The sequence below is a fragment of the Aphidius gifuensis genome, linkage group LG3 (assembly GCF_014905175.1).
Source record: "Aphidius gifuensis isolate YNYX2018 linkage group LG3, ASM1490517v1, whole genome shotgun sequence".
NCBI classification, from domain to species: domain Eukaryota; kingdom Metazoa; phylum Arthropoda; class Insecta; order Hymenoptera; family Braconidae; genus Aphidius; species Aphidius gifuensis.
In genome coordinates this window covers 22,902,637-22,926,702 of record NC_057790.1, presented here as the reverse complement: position 1 = coordinate 22,926,702, position 24,066 = coordinate 22,902,637, and the positions used below count along the sequence as shown (strand labels likewise).

Here is a 24,066-nt window from a genome sequence, read left to right as displayed (position 1 = left end):
CGCTAGTTTAGTTGATACGAACTAAGACAACTATATAGTAAACCACCTATACTTCTCGACAAACTGACCCCGTAAACTAAACCCCTTCCAATTTTCTACTCAACCTCTTTATATATACATGCCCCATGGCAACAAATAGCCCAAGAGAATTCGCTCCAATGAAGCAGTGACATAGTTATGACCGCTTAAAACCTGTATACATATACACATATCAGCTTAACGCTATATATCTATGTGTCCCGTCTGGCTCGTTTATCGTTGTCGTTGAATTTTCTCCAACAGATGAAACTTCGATCAAAGCATCAATTCATTCACGTTATCATACACATAAATTCTTAATTCACAAATATTGTCCATACATTTTTTTTTGCCTAATTTGTATTTTCACACTTATTTCACATATTTATTTATAAACTAGACTTGTCTGTCACCTGTTATTCAGCAAATATACTTGATTCTGTCCGTCAAAAATATATACAAACATAAGTATATTACAAAGACTGACAAAACTTCATAACGACACAAGAAAATTCAAGTCTACCGGACTGTATAAAGTTTTATAAAAGCTTTTTCTTATTTTTTTTTTTTTTTATCTTTTTATCTTTCTAGTATTTTATATACATAATAGTCTTGCACGGTTATCACTCTTTTTATTATTATTATTTATTTTATTTTTTTCTTATATTCTTTTGCTGTCTATCTATCTGGCTGTCTTGTTTGGTCGTCCCCTTGAGTATATATAAGAATGTATAAGCGTACCAACGCCAGGGTTTTCTTGCTGTCCAACTAAAATATTCAAGCCACTCGACGGCACAATGATATGTGCCTTCCTTACCTTCCGGTCGTCAGCTTCCTGGCTTCTTACTGGAGCTAGACAAAGGTCACAATATAACCCCCATCATACACACAACCATTTTACTCAGCTACGGAAGTACCAAAAGAAAACTAGGTGCACCACTCAAAGATGAACTTAGTAAAATAAATGCCAAGCAAAACCGTATGGCAGTTGAGCATTTCTGCTTTTTTTTTTTTTTATAAAAATTTGAATATTTCATCAATTTTTAATTCAAAAAAATTTTTTTTGTGCCCTATTTTCATTGTCAATGGTTAATATTATTTTAGGGATTAAATTTCTGTAGATTCATCTTAAACTTGACCATATACATGATATACATGAGCAACGAATATTGAATGGTCTAGCCGGTTTGTGCTGATATCATAGATATATAGTGGTGCACAGTGGTTACTGGTCTACTATTCCTTTGAGTACATTCACAAGCATATGCTGCATACCATGAAGTACCTAAGTGAGTAGTTGATTGCTCTCTAGTTGAATGGTATGTATAAATATCTTCAAAATGAAAAATCATTTCTTGTTCTATTGAATAAAGTCATCATTTTCATTTTCAGTCATATGCAATTGCAGTTTATTCATAACTGACAATCATGGCTATTCATTGTTGATATTCAAATTATATATCCATTATTAAAATAGTATAATAATAAAAAGAAGGAAAAAAAAAACATCAGTTACATATATAATTAAAAAATAAAATACCAAATGAAAATGAAAGAAAATTTACAGGATACTGAGCAACTTTGAGTTTCGATTATTTCTTTTTTCTCTTATTTAACTCTTTTGATATACTTATACTGCTCAAAGGTTTTCTTAGGGAACAATTTCACGTGTCAATTACTTGTAGTTGACTTTTTCAAGCGTGAGTATCGGCTGGATGGCATGAAAGCACAAGTGTTATATATTTTTATATATATAAAGTATTGTGAGAAAATTCTACTGTATATTACACAAGGCAATTTTTTAACTCAACGTGTAAAAATTCCAAGTGTCAAGCTTTCAAGTAGGCGTTAGTATAGGTATTGTGATTTTGATTTTCTATTGTTCGTTCATTGTTTTTTATTTTTAAAATTCTTTTATTTGTTTATTGTTTTTTTATTTTACACAATTAGCAACACAATAACGAACAAAAAATAGAAAAAAAAAAAAAAAAAAAAAAAGAAGAAATGATATAAAACAGGATAACAAAAAAATGTTGAAATAGTATAAAAGTGTTTTTAAAAAAAATTGTCATGGAAAGGGAAGAAAAATTGACTTGTGGGAAAAGAAAAAAAAGAAAATAAAAAATAAAATAGAAAAAAATCTAGTAAAAAAGAAGATGGAATACGTGGTTGGTGACATGGCTTTGGGTTCAACGATCATCATGTCTTTTCGGTTAGTGTAACTAGAGTGACGACCCTACATTTTCGTCGTATCGCGAAGCTTCAATAAAGAACACCCTTTTTTTTTTTTTTTTTTATATATTCCTCTATATTGCTCGACGCTGACGAATAAAGCTAACCAAGTGTAAACTAGCTCGACTATATATAGCTACGAAACCACGTCTCTACTCAACAATATGCATACACGTTATATAATAAAGAATAAAAAACATTGACTTATCAATACTGGCTTTATATAGAGTTATGAAAATAATAATAAATTCACCGACAAAAAAAAAAACGATTGATAAAAAATGTTTTGCTTTTTTTTTTACAACTTTTTTTCAAAGGATATGGAATATCAAAGAAAAAAGTAGGTAATGAGTAAAAGTAGTACGCGTCAATCCGGTCATGTTACTGTGTACTTTATAGTCCCTAAAGAATTTTTTTTTTTTTTCTTTCATTTCTTCAACCAATGGACTTAACTATAACTAGAGGAGCACATTTTCAGGGCTCAGTTGTAATGGGATTGAACAAACACGTGCGTCCACTTTTTGATGTGCCAGCGACTCGGCAAGAACACAATCTCACGTGCAGCTAGAATCTTTTACGATACGACCGAGATGCTTACTCTGGGTATCAAATGGATCCAACACATATCTTTTTTTACTTTTTATTATTTTGTTCATCTCGTATTTTTTTTATTGTTTTTTATTTTTGGCACTTTTTCATACGTTTTTTATTCTTTTTAGTTTTTTTTATCGTAAAATGTTGAATTTCTTTTGGCCGATGAAACTTCAATCAAAACATCAATTCTTTCACGATTGTCTTTTACACTTTTTTGTTATTTAAAAGTTTTTTTATTTTTTCGTGTTTTTTATTTGTTCTTGAAGACGATCAAATTTAATGTTTTACGACAAATGGTCGAGCCCTAGAGACGCAAAGTCTAGGAAAAATATAGAAAAAAATTTAAAAAAAAAAAAAAATAAACTTGCTTTTATCAAAAGAGTCCCATTATTCGGTATTATCAAGGTTTATTGCCATCGACAGTGACAGGCTATTGGAAAGTATACGCCAGGTTAACAAAATTTTCCTCTGCTTCAACCCTTCTATATTTACCCCTTTCTCTCGTCCCTGTACCAACAAAAAAAAAAAAACTCTGATATACCCATCATCGTTTTCCTCTACAGTTTTTTTCTCTTATTTTCCATGATTTCTATACTGATGCTAGTATACGTGTCCAACCAGGATCGTCGATATTTCACGCGAATTATTGGCTTTCGAAAATGCTGACTTGCCGATCTAATCTCTGTATATTTATTGCCTGGCATATCCTCTCTACTCTCATACACTTTTTTTTTTTTCACTGTACCTCTTTTTTTGCTATCCTTCTCCCTTGTATATTGTTTTTTTTTTTATTTAAAAATAAACAAAAAAATAAAACAAAAAAAAGGGGCAAAAGAATACAACAGATGATTTGCCGTATTTGATTATTATATCGTAGAGTATTTGAACACCAGATTAAAAGATTCAAACTATTTTGTAAATAATATGATATATCTGTTGAAGACTAAATACTGAAACTTATCATCACTGGCTTTTCTTTTTTTTATTTAAAAATATTTATAGAGTCAATATTTGCATAATATATCTATATTTTTCCAATATATTTCTTTAAATAATTATTTCTATGTAAACGGTAATAAAGCTCACAGTGTATGTATAAATATATTAACTAATTAAATTTAGTGTGTAAATGGTTGTAATTCTATTGATATTGGTTGAAAAACAAGAGAAGATACATTTGTGGATTTTAACAATGTAGTCAGCTGCATAGCTTCCATACATTTATATTTGTAGACTAAATACATATAGAGTATTTGAAAATGAACAAACTACGGCCTCAATTCAATAGTATCTAACTATCCAAACGATTATACATGCTTTACTGGTGTGCCTCCAATTCATCAGACTATCGGAAACACGCGAATTTAGTCCCGGACATCCCGTCTCTTTTCACATACATCCTGCCACAACTGTGTAAGACAGGGTAGTGTCTGGCATATATATACATTATATATGTACAAATAGAAAAAAAAAAAAAAAAATGAGATAAAGAAATAAAATCAGAGTGAAATAATAGAAAAAAAAATATATATGTATAAATTTAGAAAAGAAAGAGTGCCTGGCAGGCACATCGTCCAAATCGCGCGAGGAATGAAAAAGTTTGCCTGTGGCGAAGGATTTATTTGAGGCCAGTTTGGCCTCGTGATTTCCGGGGAGCTTTTACCTCCCCCGGGGAAACAAACCAAGAGCTGTACAGTAAACTAGAATAAAAGAATTCGGGGTAGACCAATGACCCGTGTGCTATAAAGTGAGCTTTGGGTCACTCATTTTTTTTTTTCTACTTGGATTAAAAAATTAATTATTCAAGTCAATAAGAGAACAATTTACTTGCTTTTTTGCATTGCCTTGAGTAATTTACTAAATTTATTTATATGTTCATGCGTGAATTTTTAATGCATTGAGATCGACAATACAAACAAGATAACTTCTGAATTTGTTATACATATATGACAACACACTTGTGTATGTATGACAAAGATTGACTCGTACTACTTGTTTTCAGTAGTAAAATTTTCAAGCTGTACAGCGGAGTCCATTTAAAATATTTAACATTAAAATTCTGCCACGTGTTAAACCATTTCTCGTTATAAATTATTACATGTATTTATTTATTTATACATTAAATATATTAATTATCTAAAATACATACATGTAAAATATATATGCATGTTCAATTTCCCGTCAGAGATGTACTCTGATGTACTCTCTGTGTGTGCTTTTACTGAGAACTTTTGCCACCGAGGGATTCGTGAAACTGAAATTTCAAATCCAGTTCCAAACTGACATAACACGTATACCAGAGAAGTTATGATGTAGCATGTATAATATTTTATATATATACACACATCTATGAAACGTCACGCAATAGTTTCTATCATGATAAACTTTATATACATATATATATATTTTATAAATCTATATTTCAAAACAATATATTTTAATAGTATTAGACAACAATTCAACTTGATTCTCTGACTAATCAGCCAAGCTTTGGTACATTAGTTAGAGACCAGTAAATTATAGACGCAACTTGAAATTTACAGAGTTTCTTGTTACCATCTAGCTATATATATTGTGTTTTCAAATGATCAACGGCTATGGATGCTTAATATCAGATTACAGTATTTTAGCCTGTCATAATATTAGTATATATACACATTTACAATAAATTAAGAGGGTATTAATGCTTTGTACATACTGATTATGTTTACCATGCATTCCAAGATCGCCTTGCTTCTGGCATATGCCATTGATCATCCATACACATGTATATATGTACAACTACAACTATATATTTACCACTTCAGTGTAATATATGAACTTTGCTGTACATTTTATCTAACTTTAAAATCTAGACAAAATTATACCCATGAGAATGATGTCTATTCTATACAGTAGTATACTAAGTGTGCAACAAAAAATATAAAAAAAAATTTTATCACATTTTATTTATTTTTTTTTTTTTGAATAAACAAAGAATATTAATGCACTATAAAAAAAATACGTGTATATCATGAGAAATTGGACAACAAAAATTAATAAATCATCAACTATTTTATGTTTAATCTGATTAAATTATACATGAACGTGATATTAGCTGTATTTTTTATCTAGTAATTATCATTATTATATATTAAAAAAAAATCATTTATTATAATCGAACAATAATTTGTGAAAAAAGCTAATGAAGAATAGTAGATTCATGTATAAAAAGCTTTGAAATTTGTATTTAAAAAAATTTAATAATAATATTCTCGTTTGGGAAAAACAATTTCAAAGGAAATTAAATGGCATTGCATTAGTGTACAAATTGATTATACTTTTAACATTTTAACCATGTGTTGTATATATTCATGCTTTATCAACGAGACTCATTTAAAATATAAAATATCGCCAAGGGCATTTGAACAATTCCATTGCAGCTCATTAAAAAGAATATTATATATTTTAAAAAATAAATGAAAAATAGAAAAAACATCAGCCTGCAGGTATGAAATAGAAAGAGAGTGTATACCAATTCCGACTATTGAGTGTGTATGTATATATGGCAATATAAAAAGCCCAAAGCGTGAATACACGATTACCAATAAAATTAGTTAAATACATGTGTGTATCATCAGTAGATATTTTTTTTAATCATGCAATTAAATATTGTTTAATTAAAATGATAATAAATTAACGTAAAATAATTTGTAAAAAACTGAATTTTAATGTAGATTAAGTTATAAGTAGTTGATGAAAAACAATTGAATTTAGTCAAGTGACCTCTTAGATATTATACATATACGATAAAGGCTGAAACTCCTAATAATATATTATTGTTTGTGCTAAAAGTTCAGAATCTCATTTACGTATGCTTCTGAATACATTTACGTGTTTGTACTGACTGTCGCTTTTACAAAGTATAGGTTGTTCAAACCACATTGGTGATTATGTGTACAAATAAGAGAAAACAAAGTCCAGCAAAACCTAAACAATGTCTGTCTAAAACATTCATGATTTCTCTTATCGTATACATACAAAAGCTGAATAATGGTACAACTTGTTCTTTGGTGTCGTTACCACCAATGTGTTGTATACAAAATTTGGTCAGTGATAATTGTTGATATATATTTACGCATTCAAATACTTGTGAAACACATTTATGTTTTATATATAAATGTAGATAAAAAAAATAATAAATACAACTTAGTAAAGAAGCAAAACATAAAGAGGAAAAAAAAAAAAAAAAAAAATACACCACACACAAAAAGCAACAACAATATGTATTTTGCATATTTATATGCACAGTATATATTAAATTTAAATATATATAAAAGGTAAATTTAAAATTCTTTTATCCTATATCAAATTGTTAATTTACCAGTGAAAAGACGAATTAATGAACCAGGGTCTAAGCATTTAATAAATATTGACATAAATGGCAAGAAGCCAAACCACAAGACATGCAATATATAAAGTCTTTGATACACTTTAACAGTATAGTACATATAGTTATATCAAAAGAATCAGTCAATACCTGTTGATACTAGCCTGAAATAAAAGTCAATTTATACATTGTGTGTCTTAAAAGTTACACAAGCCCATATACATGTATATATATATATCCGGGCATGGTCACGACTACACAAAGAACAACGTTAAAACACTGACTTTCTCACTCAGTAGCATAGTCGTCTTATCATTTTTTTATTCTTTTATTTGTTTTTTTTTTTATTTTTTATTTTCTTGGAAAACTTGCATCTATATATTTACCAGTATACATAAAATAATGCACTGAAAATGCTCATGTGCTGGAGAAAGAAAAAAGAAAAAAAAAATGTAACAAAGATAATAGAAAGGAAGAGTACAAAGAATAAGAATGTGCTCGTAGTACATTGAGCTGTACATACATATACATGAAATGAATCGTCGAAAGCATCAAGGACGTACTGGGGTAGGTATGTTCAAGACTTTTTGGTACATTGGAAAGTTTGCCAAACTTTTACGAATATTACTCCGAGTAGGGGCATACCACTAGTTTTTTCATTTTTGTTTTACTTTAGTCTATGAATTTTACTTTTTTTCTTTTTACTTTTTTTAATCTTGTCTTTTTTTTTTTTCATTTCTTTTTTGTATTATAATAATTATTATTATTGTATATTGAATGTTGTCACTGAATTCTCACGTATCTTCTTGACGAAGATACTGATAGTTAAATGTAAATTTTTATGCTCAAGTGTGCATTGATTATTTTTAATGAGGAAACATGATGGAAAAAATGAATAACCGCGTTTTAAGTATGAGACACCTTTTTAGGTGACAAAATTTTATTTTAATTACCACATATTTTTTATGTAAATATGTGTATTTGCAAATATCTTTTTTTTATATTTATATACAGCGATATGATTCAGTCGTTTTTAATGAAAATAATTTTTTAAAAAATCACTCTCATGAATGAAAATTCTGTAATATTATGATTTAAAAAATTAAATTTTATTAAAATAAAATTATCCTGTAAATTACACAGACAGATATCTTATTTTTTTATTTTTATTTTATAATTAATTTAATTTTTTTTTCCTTCGAAAACTGTTATTGGAAAATAAATTTTTTATAATATTTTTTTTTTTTGCTTTTTTTACTACTAGAGTTTCAAGAAAATTATTCATGCATGTAAGATTTAGTGCTGATAATTTTCTGAGATAAGAAAAAAAAAAAAAGGGGTATTATATAAATTTGTTTCAATTGTTTTAACATACGTAATGTATAATTTTGATGCATGAAATAGGAACAAAGACCAGTGAAGCGACTAAACAAGTGTGCATATATAAATAATATTAGCATTTCAATATGAAATACTTTATGTATTAAATATATATATATATTTTCAATAGTCTTGGTACAGTTGTGTATACGTAATTTCATAGTAGCCAGTTTTCAATCAATTTGAGTTGGTCAAAATGATTTATGGGACGCTGGTGTGTTTGAAATTATTAGACTGACCTTTTTATCCGGATTTTCCAAATGGCAAAACAAATATTTGATATTTGATTGCATTGCTACTATAAGTGATAAAATTTTATGATAAATTTTGTTTTATTTAAATTTACTTTATCTACAAAAATACTGTATTATATTTTTTGTATATTCAATCATATTTTTTTTAATAATCTAAATATTAAAAAAATACATAAAAAATGTTCTTTAAACATAACATTAAATTGTTTTTTATATAAACTTTTATATTATGAAAAATAATGAAAAATTTTATTGACATTACTCAATTATTCATATCTCGAAAAACTTCGTGAAAACATTAAAACATCAAATACTACCTTGCAGTATAACATTGGAATGTTTTTTTTTTTTTAATAGTACAAACTCAGTTATATCAAAAACCAACAAAAAAGTTAAAATTTGATTGTCTTTTCTGCATCAAGTATAACATGCTTCAATAAAAAATTTGAAAAAAAAAAAAATTACAGCATTTCGTAAATGCACCGGAAATAAAAAAACAAAAAACTGACGTATAATTTAAATATTAAAATTTCTCGGTAATCCAAAAAATCATTTGAGTTATCGTCTCTATTTTTTTAAATTTAAATTTATTAATTTCTAATGCGACAACAATAATTTACTTTGCATTAATTACTGTCACAGGAATTATCATCAATTAATTAGTTCATCAGTGAATAAATAATATTACTATCATCAAACTTTTGATATTATTATTCACTATTTTTAGTATACACTAAACAATAAATTTTGATTAACCCTGAAAATTAATTTAAACTTACATTTGAATATCAAAATAACTAGCTATGTTAATATTTACTAAAATATTGTTTAAATAATTGTTGCTAACTTAATTAAATAATTATAAAAATAATAGTTGAAAAAAAAAAAATACAGCGACACTTGCATGCACTGGTTGAAATTATTCATTTACCAATGAAAACTTTAAAAGGAACAACAATTGTATCCAACTGGTGTGTTCAAAAATAATATGAATTATTTTTTTTTTTTAAGTATTTTCATATTATCGTGTGACTTTAGACTTAAGATAATGGGATATGAAAATTATTACAAGAACGGGTGGTACAAAGAATGAACAAAGTAGTAGGATAAAATATGTGAAATTCAAGAATATAATAATGTGAAAGTAGCTTGAGGGTATCATATAGAGGTGGCGCTTTGACATAGTGAGTAAGGTCGAACAATGTGGTTGGTGCATTGGTCATAAACTTTTTCCCACGTAATCTCGATAGTTTTATAGATTTCTAATAAAATAATGCATTAAATTGAATGGCGATGCTGCTCGCTGCTCACTTTTTGGATACACAGTAGATTTTCAATATAAATTATTAACTCTTTATACTAAAAAATTAAAGCTATCAAGTTTTTTGTTAAAAAAAAAAAAAAAAAACAAGAGATAAAATGAACAGAAAAAAATTAATTAACTAAACACAAGTTAAAATAACTTAAAAATTTAACAAAAAATACAAAAGATTTTAGTTTTTTGAAAATGATAAAAAAAATTGCTAAACTCACCCTTGCTGCTACAGCCAATGATGAGAATTTTCGATTGATTTCATCACCTGTCCTATTACGGCTCATATCATCTGCAAAAATAATTTGAAAAAAAAAACTTTTATAATTAAAATTCATAAAAAAGTATAAATATTTTTATGCTAAGAGAAAACCAAGCAGATTAAAATCTTGGAAAATCAATTAAACTTTGAATTTTATATTTATCTTAAGTCTTAAATTTTTTCAAAATATTAATTTGTTTTTAAAGCTTTCATTTTACTTTACAACTCTCATGTTAACTTATTATATATATTATGATATTATTTTTCATTTTCATAGTTATAAATTGTTATTGATGTTCATATGCAATTTAAGCAATGTAAATCGTGTGAGTGCAGTGAGTGAGAATTGAGATGAAAATACGTCTATACGTGATCCGGAATGAAATTTACCAACTAAAACTATTTCAATCGAGTCTAAAAGTACGGAATCGAAGGCATAATTTACGAATAGCAAGTCGTCAGCATGACTTAGTCGCGCGCCAGAGAACATGTACGTGAACAGCAAGTTAAGGCAAGAAAGTAACTGATGAATCATGTATGAGAATTAGAATGTAATCTTAGAGTGCTTTCTAATTTGTAGAAAATTACGTATTTGTAAATAAAATTTTATTTTTGACCGTTTTTTATTTTTTTTTTTCATTCATAAAGTATGTATGTATATATTTTGAATTTAATAAATTTTAAACAAACTTTAATTTCGTAATAAACTATGTTGTTTGTTGTTTAGTAAATTGAAAACAATCTTATATATATTATGTATCAAGAGACTCTTGATTCTTGCCAAGAAAACTAAAATTCCAAGTGGTTTTGATGCTTTTGCTTGGGTGTATATAATATAAACCCTATAAACTTGAATGTGCCATATCAGAATCTGTGGTTTGTCCAAAGTGTCGACTGACTTTATACGCCTCAAGCCAAATACGAAACTCAAGCATCATGCTTTCAATCCTCTACCACAATGTACTTAAACGATTTTTCAAAATATTTTTTCAATCTATAGTAAACACTTGTATATTATTTAGTCAAAATATATTAAATTACAACTGCCAAATAATGAAATTTTATTATTTTCCAATTTTTCAGCGAATTTATCTACGTCATTTTTTAAAATTTTACTTTTTATTTGTCACTGTGGTCTTTGTCGTTAATGAAAATATATATGACATTTCATCACCATTACTTTAACAATGACATATATTTTTTATGAATTTTTTTTTTTTACAATTACATTATTTTTCAAAGCTGAGCGCTACTTAATTTTTCAACAATAATAATGTAGTCATTTATTATTTCAAAATAGTCCAGTGAATTTTAAAAAATACACACACCTATTTTATTATTTATAAACCTTTGAAAGTAAAAAAAAACCATACACGTTAATATTGTAAATTCGTGAATAAATGAAAAAGATTGTTAAAATATCATATAGAAAAAAGAAACGGCTCGTAACTCTAAACAAAATGACCGACAGTGTGGTTATATATCTAAAAGGTTTGACAACTTGCGGGTAAAGCTATTCGACAGAGCGTGGACATGGATATGGGTGAGCTTTTAAAACGTGTGTTCAAACGGCTTTTTGTTGAATGTCGAATATAATACACCACCTACACATCCATGATCATTTACAATGGCTTCACACATATTAACATATACTCTCAGCTTTACTGTACAGCTGACATACTTTTTAAAATTAGTAAAACGGCTCGGTCATTGAAAAAAATATTATTTCCGAACTGAATAAAAAAAAATAAAATAAAAATAATGGTAAATTGAAAATAGTATATGAAAAAAATAAAAAAAAAAAAAAGCTCCACCGACATTTTATATACACTAAAATTATATTTACGCATGGTAATTTCATTTTTATAAAAGTACAAAAATCAATATTGATAAAAAGCAAAAAAAAAATAAAAACTTTTTGGATTGATAAATCGAATAAATCATAATTTTTTTATGTGTCGAGTAACAATAGGATTGGTATTCTCAAAAGTTTGATATAAATAAAAAAAAAAAAGTATTTATTTGAGTTTATTTTTATCTAGTAACTATATCATATATGACTTGGTTAGGGACCATATAATCTTGTCGACAAGTGCATACAAGAGTACAAGTACGTTATTACAATTGGAAATTTTATAAAACAAAAGTCTCTCTCGACAACACAATATTCGAGTGAGTGTATATGGTTGGAAGAGCAATCAGCATTTACAACCTGACCCAAAAGTTTCTTCACCATCGTTGTTATAGTTTATATCATCTGTATATATGTGGTTCAAATAAATACATATATATACATGTGTTTGTAAAAGTCACATAGAGACGTAAAAGAGAAAAAAAAAAAATGATATAAAATTTTCACTCGTTTGCTCCCTAGGTGGCCCAATGCAAGTCTGAATATATATCTAGAGTCCGTGTACAAACTCAAGCAAACACCTTTCTCGGTGCTTTATTATCATATGTTTTTATACCCACTGCACCATTTCTATCGAAGACGAACCATCTTAGTTTTATTTCTACATTCACCTTTTGCAAGTTTTTTTCTCTTTTTTTTTTTTATTTCTTCTCATTTTTATTATTATTTTTTTTCTTTTTCATTCTCATCATATTCCTTTTCTTATATTATTCGTTGAGATATATACACACAGTGTGCTTGAACAGCGTCAGCTCGTCTCGGTAAACTAGTCCCAGGCTCGTAAGGAAATCGTAAGGAAATTACTCACGCCGTTGGCTTTTCTCAATCATGCAAGCGCCTAGGTTCAATCGATATTCAGATGATTTTACCATGCCTTCGTGACTTGAAAATGCTTCACAAATCAAATCTTTTCTTTCTATATAAATTTAAAAATAAAAAATGAATGTTTTTAAAAAAAAAAATTAAATATTTTCAGTCAAATGCATGTGTGAAAATTTAAATTATTATTTGATCAAACAATGTTATATAAATTAAAAATCTGCATTCTATAATTTGTATAAAAAACAAAAAATTAGAATAATTATTTTGGTATATCATATATAAAATAATTTAAGCATTGTATGTAACATAAAATTCATAGGTTATAGGTTTATATTTGCAAAGCGTGACCGTTGTCTTTGGTGTCTCGACACAGGTCGCTTAGCAATAAATATTTTATTAAAATTACCATAACTATAAGCACAGTAAAACGTTAAATTTTGCAGTTAATTTTCTTGTTATCGCTGTAATAATCTCGTTTACGCTTGTGACTATAGTTAACCCTTTTTAGATAAAGGCTAAAAGGGTAAAAGAGACACACAGTGGTTTGTGGCATTGCTATGGTTGGTGTTTGTTTCATGCAATGTCTGTGATCTCTCTGACATAACACAATTTCTATTGTAACAATTTCTATTTCTCTCTCTGTCTCTCTTTCAATCTCTTCTCGGGTGTCATAGACCATGCTACATTAATATAAGCAGCTTACAGAAAGAGAAACTGTATACATATACCAAGAGGTATTATTATATATCAGCTTCGTTTCTACGAGTGCATAAGCTATATATTATCCATTTCGAGAGGTAATGCAAAACTCGATAGTCCTCCAATTGGTGCCAGAAGTTGCTTGAAATATATATTTACCTAATACTTATATACGTATGACTATACATTTATATAAACCCCTTTGAAAATATAACTTCAATTTTTCAGTCAATAAAAAATAAGTTATTGAATCAATAAATATATAGATATATATATTGGAAAAAGTGGTTTTAGATATATATGCAAGTACATATTGATGAATCACCAATTTTCTCAACTATTCTACCAATACTATTTTTATTTTTTTCTCTTCCATCCTCACTTATACTTACAGTCACCAACTTCTCGACCCTGATGTCGCCAAATCCAAAGCGATTTTATCCCACTAACTTTCAGGCATTCACCTCATCAGCTTCTTCTTTCTACTTATCCGATCTATTGCAAAATTTTTCAGCACCAAGAATTTTCATACCGCTGACAAGTATTTTTTTTTTATTATTATTTATTATTATATTTTTTTATACTCAATTTTTCATACCATCATTTCACTTTGTCGTATAATTAATGAATTCAGTCTACCAGCTTGATAAAAAATAAAACCGTTTAGCATGAGACAATATTAAAAAAAAAATATATATCTATTGAAACCACAGTATCTGCATAACCGATATATAGATATATAAAAATACATATTTATATCGAAGAAAAAAGAAAAAAAAAAAAACTTGAAATATTATTATTGTTAAACGTGAATATATATAATATATTCACTTGGCATTATCAAGTCTCATTGTCACTTTTTTGTGATTCTTATCGGTCGAGAAATTTTTTTTTTTAAACTAAAAGAAAACTTTTCTTTTCACTCTTTGTAGTGTTGAGAATAAAAAAAATAATAAAACTTTTTTAGTGGTCTAAAAAAAGACAAAATAAAATAAAAAAAAGTTTAGAACTTATTTGTGTATTGTACAGGCTCAATATATTTCACAGATCGTTATTTTTTGGAGTTTAAGACTTTGAAGTGCATATATATATATGTATAATAAAACCTGGCTATATATTTTCTTCAATCTTTTTTTTTTTTTCAACAAATAAAAATAACAAAAACTAGCACACTTATTTTATGCAGTCTTTATTTCCTAGAAACAAATTATCCGAAATATCTTTTTGGAGCAAACCTGCACAAATACCTATGCTTACAATTTTATGGTTCGTTTATTTATTTTTTATTTATATTTTGTAGATGAATAATATTTGAAAAAAATCCATGCAGTAATGTCAAAAGTAAATTGCCTTAAGTTTATACAACTAGCAAAAATACAACAAGTATCTTTAAAGTTTAAATTCACTAAAACCTGTATATACATATAAAATACCTGTATATATATTTTGCATTATTTTTCTACATGTATAAATGAAAAATAAAAAAATTCCAAGTGATATTCATGAAATTCTTCAGCAGAATATCCACTTGTACGAATAAAAGAGGAAATAGTCGTTGTTCCGGAAATAAGTCGATTTTCTCTTTCTATGTTTTTTGGAGCGGTATTTGGTGTGTTCTTGTACAGTAGATTGGCGCCACAAATTTTGTCTCACGGTTGTTCTTGGTTCAAAATTTACCTCACAAAGAACACACAAAAAAAAAGATATAAAATTGCTTGCACTAGCTGCAGGCTTTGGACTTGAAGAAGAATGTCACAAAAATATATATATATATAATTGCATTTGTATATATGATTTTTTTTTTTATTTTTATTGTATGCTATATACAAAATTGATATTTGTATATGTTCTATGTATCAATAGATCCTTTTTATCCTTTGGCATCAGACAACAAGGTACCTTATATAATAGTATAAAAGCCATATCAATATATATCCTTAATACCTCTTTTTTCCTCATTTCCTCTTCTTTCATTATTTCTTCCTTGGGGCATATGCCTGTATGTCGCGTCGTTTGCTTGTATTAAATTTTCAGATTTATCGCGTCAATAACCGCCCATTAATTTATGACTTGGCGAGCACAACGCGTTGACTGTTGTCCGTTGTTTCATAGCGTGAGACACAAAATTGGATGAGGGTTGATAAAGGGAAAGGTTGTTGGCGATAGTATAAGGGAATATTAGTACATATACACATAAAATACATATACTTTGTTGTTAAGGGTTCATACATACATACATTTTGCAAATGTGTGTGTTTGTGTATACTGTGTACACGCTAGAAATTCTGAAACCAGTATATACAGAAACACGATATGAAAACGGACCGCGAGTTTAGAGAGGATGTAGGTAGGGTCGAACAGGGATCAAGGTGTGGTATATGTATTGCAAAAGACTATGGAAGGTATACACTCTCTATGTGCGTGTTGTATACGTGAATTTATGTATTAGTGAGGAGAGGGAAAGACATTATAGGTTTGTGATATTGGCGTTGCAGTAGGAGTTGAAGGGGGCTTTAGTGCGGAAGAGGTTTTAGGTGTGGGCAGCAACGGCATGTGCCACTGGCGTGTTCTCTCGTCTAACTTGTATTGACCATTACTCAACATTACCACCACCGCCTCTCGACTCGTTGGCTGATGCATCTTGGTAAAGCAACTATACACGTCAACGCGTTATACTTTTTTTTTTAATTTTTTTTTCCTATTTTTCTCTCTCTCTCTTCCTCACTTCACTTTTACACTTTTACCCCCAATATATCACATCAAAATTGGAGAGAAAAAAAAATAATAATAAAAGAATGAAAAAAGTTGAAAAGGATAAGTTTAAATTTCACGTATTTTTCTTTGGCATACAAGAAAGTCATACATATGTATAGCTGTTAGTAAATAGCTTTCAAAAATTTGATTGATTATCTTAATTACAGGTGTGCACAAAGTAATTGGAAAGAAAATATATATATAAACAAAAAAACTTGGGTATGCCTAGTTTGTGAGAGTGTGTGTGTTTGTGTATTTATAATTATAATGACGATTGTTTAATTTTTCAAGTGAAACTCATAAAAGCATCTATATATTTCAAGAATAATAAAAGATAAAAAAAAAAATTTTTTTTTTTTTGGTCCGAATGGATCATATATAAAGAAAGAAATGGAAAAAAAATGATAAAAAAACAAAAAAAAAGAGAGTATTAAGGTTTATACACTGAGAGATGCTAGACAATGGTGCAAGGTATGTCTGACTTTTTTTTATCCACAGGGATATGGTTTCAGTGAGCAAAAGGTTTTTTATAAAGAGACAGAAAGAGAAAAATGAAGAGAATAATGAAAAAAAAAAAGCAAACCAAAAGAAAGAAAACCGCGAGAGAAGCTCACAACGAAAAGTCGAGAAATGGGAATAGTGTAGTCTCAAGGCGCGCAGAGTTGAGAATTGTAACTCTAACCTAGATGGTCGTCAGCTTCTTGCCCCTTGCCCGGCTATCGATTACTTTGCTCAAGCCAGCAAGTCAGCCAGTAGAAACCTTTTTCTATCCATGCTTTTTGGCTTTTCTTGTCGCTTATTCTTCTCGTGTTTAAGCTATTTTCATCTATTTTATTATTTTTGTTTAGTTTTTTCATTGTTTTTTTTTTTTATATCGATTTATTGGGTAAATTTATCGTTGTACAAAACAATACGGCAATACCAAAAAAAAATTGAAAAATACACATACACTGAAACTAATACTATTTGGATTTCGTATTGTTGGTCTTTCTTCATATATATATAATATACCAACAGCTGATGTTAAATAAATATATATACCTAGACTTGTTCAAGTGCAAAAACAATGCCACTGTAACTTTAAACGATATTTTATTTTAAAAAAAAATAACAATTTTTATATTAATTTATTTTTGTTACAGAGACTGCAGAGTTGTGAGAGATCCACAAACGCTCAAATCTAAAGGATATGGTTTTGTTTCGTTTGTAAAAAAAGTGGTGAGTTATTATGTAAAATTATATATATGTAAAATTTATATTTTTATATAAACATAAAATATGGATATTGGAAAAGTCAATATTTACATGCTTATATGTAAACGTATATATAAAAAAAAGCTGATGCAATGAGTTTATTTATCCTATATCAATTTTGAACGTCAAGCAATAACCATAATATTTTTAACGTGTAAGATTCTGCAAAAAAAAATAAAAAATACTTGAAGCAGATAAAAATTGCTGAAGGGTAATGTTCATCGTCCAACACCTGACTCACCAATGAAAATGAGTCTTAAATGTCATTTCAGGGAAAATGGAAAGAGTCTCAATGATCGAGTCAACGGTCTTTTATATTTGGTCATTTTTTGTTTTTTTTTTTTTTTCTTTTCACCCTCGAGAAGGAAACATTTACACGCTTTTATATTGCTACCATATATACACCCACACACATCGTCATCATGTACATTTTTTTTTTTTTTTTTCAACACATATACTTGAACTTATCTGACGTAGCTTTGACTGTGTTGAATGTTTTTCTTAAGGTTTTTTCGCGATTACAAATACATACACACTCACTTACTGCAAGCTCAACTATTACTTTTTTTCTCTTTCATTTATTTATATATATATATATATATTGTATATGGACACATAAAGCTGTATGTCGTCCAAACCACACTGAGTTGGTGATGGCATATATATAGAAGCCGAAAATCCACGACATAAATCACTACGAAGACAGATAGTAACGGGGCCAGGTGAGGGAGGTAGCTTTTCCCACGATCAGACATATATGGACAAGGTATTTTTCTTTTTGTGGTAAAACACACACTGACCAAAGGCAGCTGTTTTAATACCATATCGATTTGGTATGTTTCGTGGGCCACTTCACTCACAACCACATATGTATACATAGATATAGATATAGATAAACACAACATTGAAAACCCGAGGCGTTTGTTCGTTAGTCTTCCTTCAGCCTGCATATATGTATATATAGATGCATCAGACAGACACGCAGTCAAACAACTTCCTAGACCTACTGAACAGTTTCTCCCTTCTCTCTATGTATATACATTAACTTCTCTTCTTCGAGTGTGTATACTAAGATTGGGTCGTCAAGAGTGCATAAATTTTGTGGATGAACATCCTCTAGGCATGTTTATAGTGTCAATGTTGGCATATACATTGTATGTTATGTTTGTATAATTGTATATTCAATGTTATCAAACACGAACATTTCGATGCATTAACTATCAGAATATTGAGAGTATATAAGTAACTTTTGTCTCTTTAATAAATAGTGTTAATATGTCAACGACACAAGTACAAATTATCTAGGCATATAGGCCAACTATCTATCATAATTATCATATACGCAAGTTTTTTATAATACACATTAAAAACTAGTTAACAAATATTATTTATTTATCAAGTTTATATTTTATGTTTAATTATTAAATTACTTTAAAAACTTTATAAAATAAAGCCACGTAAGTCTTTCATCAATAATAAAAAAAAAAAAAAATGTAATATAATCATAGAAGAAATTACTTGTCATGACCATGACTTATAAGTCATAGTTGACAATGTGTTGTAGACTATTTCTATATTCATTGTAGTGGTATTATATATTGTTATATAATTGTTATTATATTATGTTCTATGAGCTCAATTTTCAGTTGTACATATAATGTACTTATACTGGATTTATTCAGCTATATGTATGTATGTATTGATCTGGTTTTTCAATCGTTGACTATCTTTTCATACATATAAATAGTAAAAAAAGAAAATATATATATTTACGATGATGCCACGTGCTCAGATCTCTTATTATTCCTTTGATGTTATAGTTTTTTTTTTTTTTATTTATTTCTTTATTCATTTTTATATTTATATATATACGCGTATGTATAACCACTACTGTGAAAATGTATGTGATATCATATAGTGGTGAATGAAAATTCGAATTGAAAATACTTAATCCCGTGGGAAGAGCACGTCTATATTCACTGGGTAATGCAAGGCAGGTGGAAGTTTAGCTTTCAACACCATACCCTCCTATCTCTCTATACTTTTGTATATATATTTTTTTGAATGTATACCCTTTATGTGACTTTTTGATGGGTATATATAGACTTTTACATAGACACTGTATCCAAGGTATTTTTTTTTTTTTTTCTGAAACTGTGCAACGACCATGTGAGCATCACCTTCAGCGAGCAATATTCACTGTTGACCTTCTTTCAGCATCTTTAAATCCTTCCTCTGTCGCATTTTTTTTTTTTTTTTCTATTTTTCTTTTCATTATCATTGTCTCATATTTTTTCCTGCTCAAACTTTCTTTTCATCAACAGTGAATTTTTCATATGGCCATCACGAACTCAACCAATTACTTTAAATGTCTAAGAATTTTACATTAACTAAACCAATTTTCAATTTTTACTTTTTACTATTTTAATTAAATTTTTTGGTTTTTTCATTATTCATACAAATAATTTGAAAATAAAAATTATCTTTATAAATCAAATAGAATAAAAATTCATTAATGGATTAAAATGATTAAAAAAAAAACTAAAGTATATTTACAATGATGAAATAATAATTTAAAATCAAGTTGATGTACAGAATGTATAATTAATAATGGAAAATTAAAAGTAAAATTGATTTATAATTTAAAAAATTAAAAAATCATAAAAATGAAATTAAATGTAAAATTAATATAATTTTAATAATAATTTCAGGAAGCAGAAAGTGCAATTAGTGCAATGAATGGACAGTGGCTTGGAAGTAGAAGTATTAGAACGAATTGGGCGACACGTAAACCACCACCTCCAAAATCCGAAGGTAATTATTAACTTATTTATGTTAAAAATAATAATAGTTATAATAATTAATAAAAAGTTATTTGACATGATTGGGCTTAGTTTTTTTTTTTTTATGTATAACTGGTTGAGAAAATTCAATTCAAGTTTTCGAGGTAAATTCATAATGAGTTTTTGAGAGTGGCACACCTTGGGCAAAGTCCTACCGTAAAAGAGAGTCGAGAGCATAGAAGTGAAGAGCACAAGCACAAGGGTAGCTAGCGAGGTAGTGAAAAAGTATTATTATTATATTATCATAAGCGGCTCTACAGTGAAAAGTCTCACTCCCTTTTTCGGTTCGTTCGACCAACTAATTTCATTTCGCGGGCTCTTTAATTAGTATTCGTCGCTGAAACTTGGAGAAAAGTTGAACTTTTTTTTTTTAACCAGAAACGATGCTGCAGTGACCCTGACGTCGTCTTCAACCCTGCCAACATTTGCATAGGCTTCTATCACTTTATCTTTTATTTTTTTAACCTCACTTAATTTATCTTTATTAACTTTTCACCTCTACATGTAGCCATTAATTTATCTCAATCTTTCTATTAATGTCTGACTATTGATAGATCATGACTACTTAATTCAACTAATTTTCTTTTTTCAAATTTAGATAATACAAAAATTAAATTAAAATAAATTTTTATATATATCATCATTCAATTCGAGTCAGGTAGGATGCAGATAGATGTTAATGTAAATATATATGGCTTTCCTGTATAAATGTGCGGTGCAGAGATTTTTTTTTTTTTTTCAAGCTTTCTTGTTTAATTTGAAATTCAAAGTAGTTAACCTCCACACGCGGATATAACACTGAAACTGGCTCCAAACTACATTTCTGTGCACTACTAGAGCACAAGTCAAACCTCCGTTCCATACCTAAACTTGAGTCGGCTAATATTTAAGTCTACCCCAAATGCTCAATCCCGCTTGAATTTCCAAGCTCAAGCAATTCGTTAAAAAACTCTTCATTTTATTTAGTTTTTTTTTTTTTTTTTGTGGCTTTCAAAATATAGCAAGAAAAAAAAATATATATTACCTTTATTTATTTATTTTTTATTTTTTTTCAACATTTTTCTGTCGTAGCCAGAGTAAATAGTTTGCTGACATATGCAATTTTTTTTTATTACTGGCCATATTTTTTGTTTGTTTTACCTTTATTTTTTATTTTCATATATTTTTTTTTATGCTTCTCGTTATTGATATTCTGCTATTCTAACTATGACGAGTGCACAACTAAAATAAAAAATCTCTAAAAAGTAAAAGTTTTTATATAATTTTTTTTTTTCCTCTTTTCAATAGTCAGAAGCCCTATGTTTGTAGTTTTTACTTCTTTTTTCTTTTCGAATTTGTGCTTAGTCGAATATTTTTATGCAATTTATGAAAAAATTTTTCATTTTAATTTTTTTAAATTAAAAATAATAATAAAAATACAAAAAACAAAAGATAAAAAATCAAAGTTAAACACTTTTGCAAGTTGTGTGTTATATATACATACAGATGGAATACTCGAATTTTAGGATCAAGTAAATAGGCTCGACTTGCCAACAGTGTGTACATAGTGAGAATTTATATAGATATAGAAATTGTATACATAAACTAGGCAGCTGCAGTTTAGAAGCTGTTACTTTTTTTTTTTAGCTCGTGAAACGTTTTGATTCAACCAAAACAAACTCTGCACATAAATGCACAGTTAGATATAAACCGTCAACTAGGTCAATATTTTATGACCCTGGCAATTAGTTAACTTTTCAGAGTATAAAATAAAAAATAAAACAAAATTAAAAAAGTGAAATAAATAAAAAAAAAAATCAGTTTACTGAGTCGAAAAAGTCAAGCTGGTGTGGCTAGTTAATGTCAAAACTTTCGTATCGTTTATTTTAAATTCAAAGATCGTCTTTGACTGCGTAAGATTCTCGTTTTCACATACCCTCAAGGGGTCGTTCATGATAAAATTCATATTTTCTTTCTCGTTAAAGCCATTATACATACATCATAAATTACATGTCTACATAAAAAAATTGATGAAAAATATAAATAATAATAATAATCAACGCCGCAGGCACTAATCATATTGCTATTATCAAAAGCATAAATTAATTTTATACTTTAAATTAGCATTGTTTTTTCATTTAAAGTTTTCATAGAAAACAAAAATTCTCAACTCACTGTGTACATAATTCTCTATGTACATTACTCAATTATATAAAGATACTATTATAAAATATGTATATTATTCTACATCATTATTTTTCAACGAAAAAAAAAATAAATAAACGACAGCAAAAATAACTATCAACTTTATTCATAAACAGAAAAAATAAATAAAAAATTTATACAATTATATTTTCTTAAAATTGAATTTTCTATTTTTCTACTGATATTGTATGTATATGACGATACAAACACAAATATAATTCAGTTTTGTGGTCCAACCACCATGATCACCATGGAGACGAAAGGGTAATTGTTTCTACTGCCTAGAGCGAATGAAGAAACAAACGATACAACCGATATACTCTATTTTTCTTTTTTATTTCTTAAAAGAGATTTTTTTATTTTTATTTTTCGATGCTCAAGAAAAATAGAGAAACAAAAATACAAAAAAGGGAAAAGAAGAGAAGAAATTGGCAAAATGAAAAAAAAAAAAAAAAAGTTAAAATGAAAATTGTTATACATATATATTTGTTTTTTTTTTTTACTTTTGTGCTCGAGAATGGTATAGGGTTTGATTGCCCAGGGCCATTGACAACGGCCATTATATACATATACATATTCTGAATATATGGATGGCATATATATCTAGAAAAAAAATACATACAAGTAAAAAAAAAAAAAGTAAAAAATAAATGTAAATCGTTTGCGTAGAATTTGTATGTATGTATTAGCTTCACATAGAGTGCATAGGTATAATATACAATTGTGTGAAACGTAAACGCACATCCAATAAAATGTCACCACGCGAAACTGCCAACGAACCACAAAACAACCGCTGTCGTTTGCTTGATTTTCTTTTTCTACCCCCTTGTCCCTTTTTTCTCTGGTTGATTTTTGGCTAGAAGTAGTCTATCTTTTTCTCTATAAATATATTTCTATTCTTCACTCTCTCTCTCCTCTCTCTAGAAAGCTTTTTTCCTCTTTCTCTCTCTGACACACACACACACACGAAGTTTCGCTTGTTGCGCCCCTGATTCACGGGCCGAGTTTTTGATTGGCTGCCCACATCACAACAGCCCACGGCTGCACACGTTCAAGCATGCATTACAAATTGGCTGAAACTGCAACGCCACTGCATGAAAGTTGATATTCCCTTAGGTACCGACCGCGAAACGTTTAAAGCATTATCGAACTCTTTGTGTTTTAAAACATATACGTA

General features: G+C 28.2%; 1 protein-coding gene and 1 long non-coding RNA gene across 9 annotated transcripts in view; one reads left to right on the top strand and one right to left on the bottom strand.

Annotated features, from left to right (window-relative positions):
• LOC122852995 overlaps positions 1 to 24,066 on the bottom strand; it is a 126,933-nt gene that overhangs the window by 83,394 nt on the left and 19,473 nt on the right. The window contains exon 3 of the long non-coding RNA XR_006373880.1: positions 10,381 to 10,451. This is a non-coding gene — a long non-coding RNA (uncharacterized LOC122852995). The remainder of the gene's footprint in view (positions 1 to 10,380; positions 10,452 to 24,066) is intronic.
• Positions 1 to 24,066, top strand: part of LOC122852965 (nucleolysin TIAR-like) — a 201,718-nt gene that overhangs the window by 164,372 nt on the left and 13,280 nt on the right. For all 8 annotated transcript variants that reach the window (XM_044153123.1, XM_044153121.1, XM_044153119.1 and 5 more), the window contains 2 exons: positions 17,751 to 17,826; positions 20,574 to 20,676. In XM_044153123.1, the coding sequence (XP_044009058.1) occupies positions 17,751 to 17,826; positions 20,574 to 20,676 (179 nt within the window). The remainder of the gene's footprint in view (positions 1 to 17,750; positions 17,827 to 20,573; positions 20,677 to 24,066) is intronic.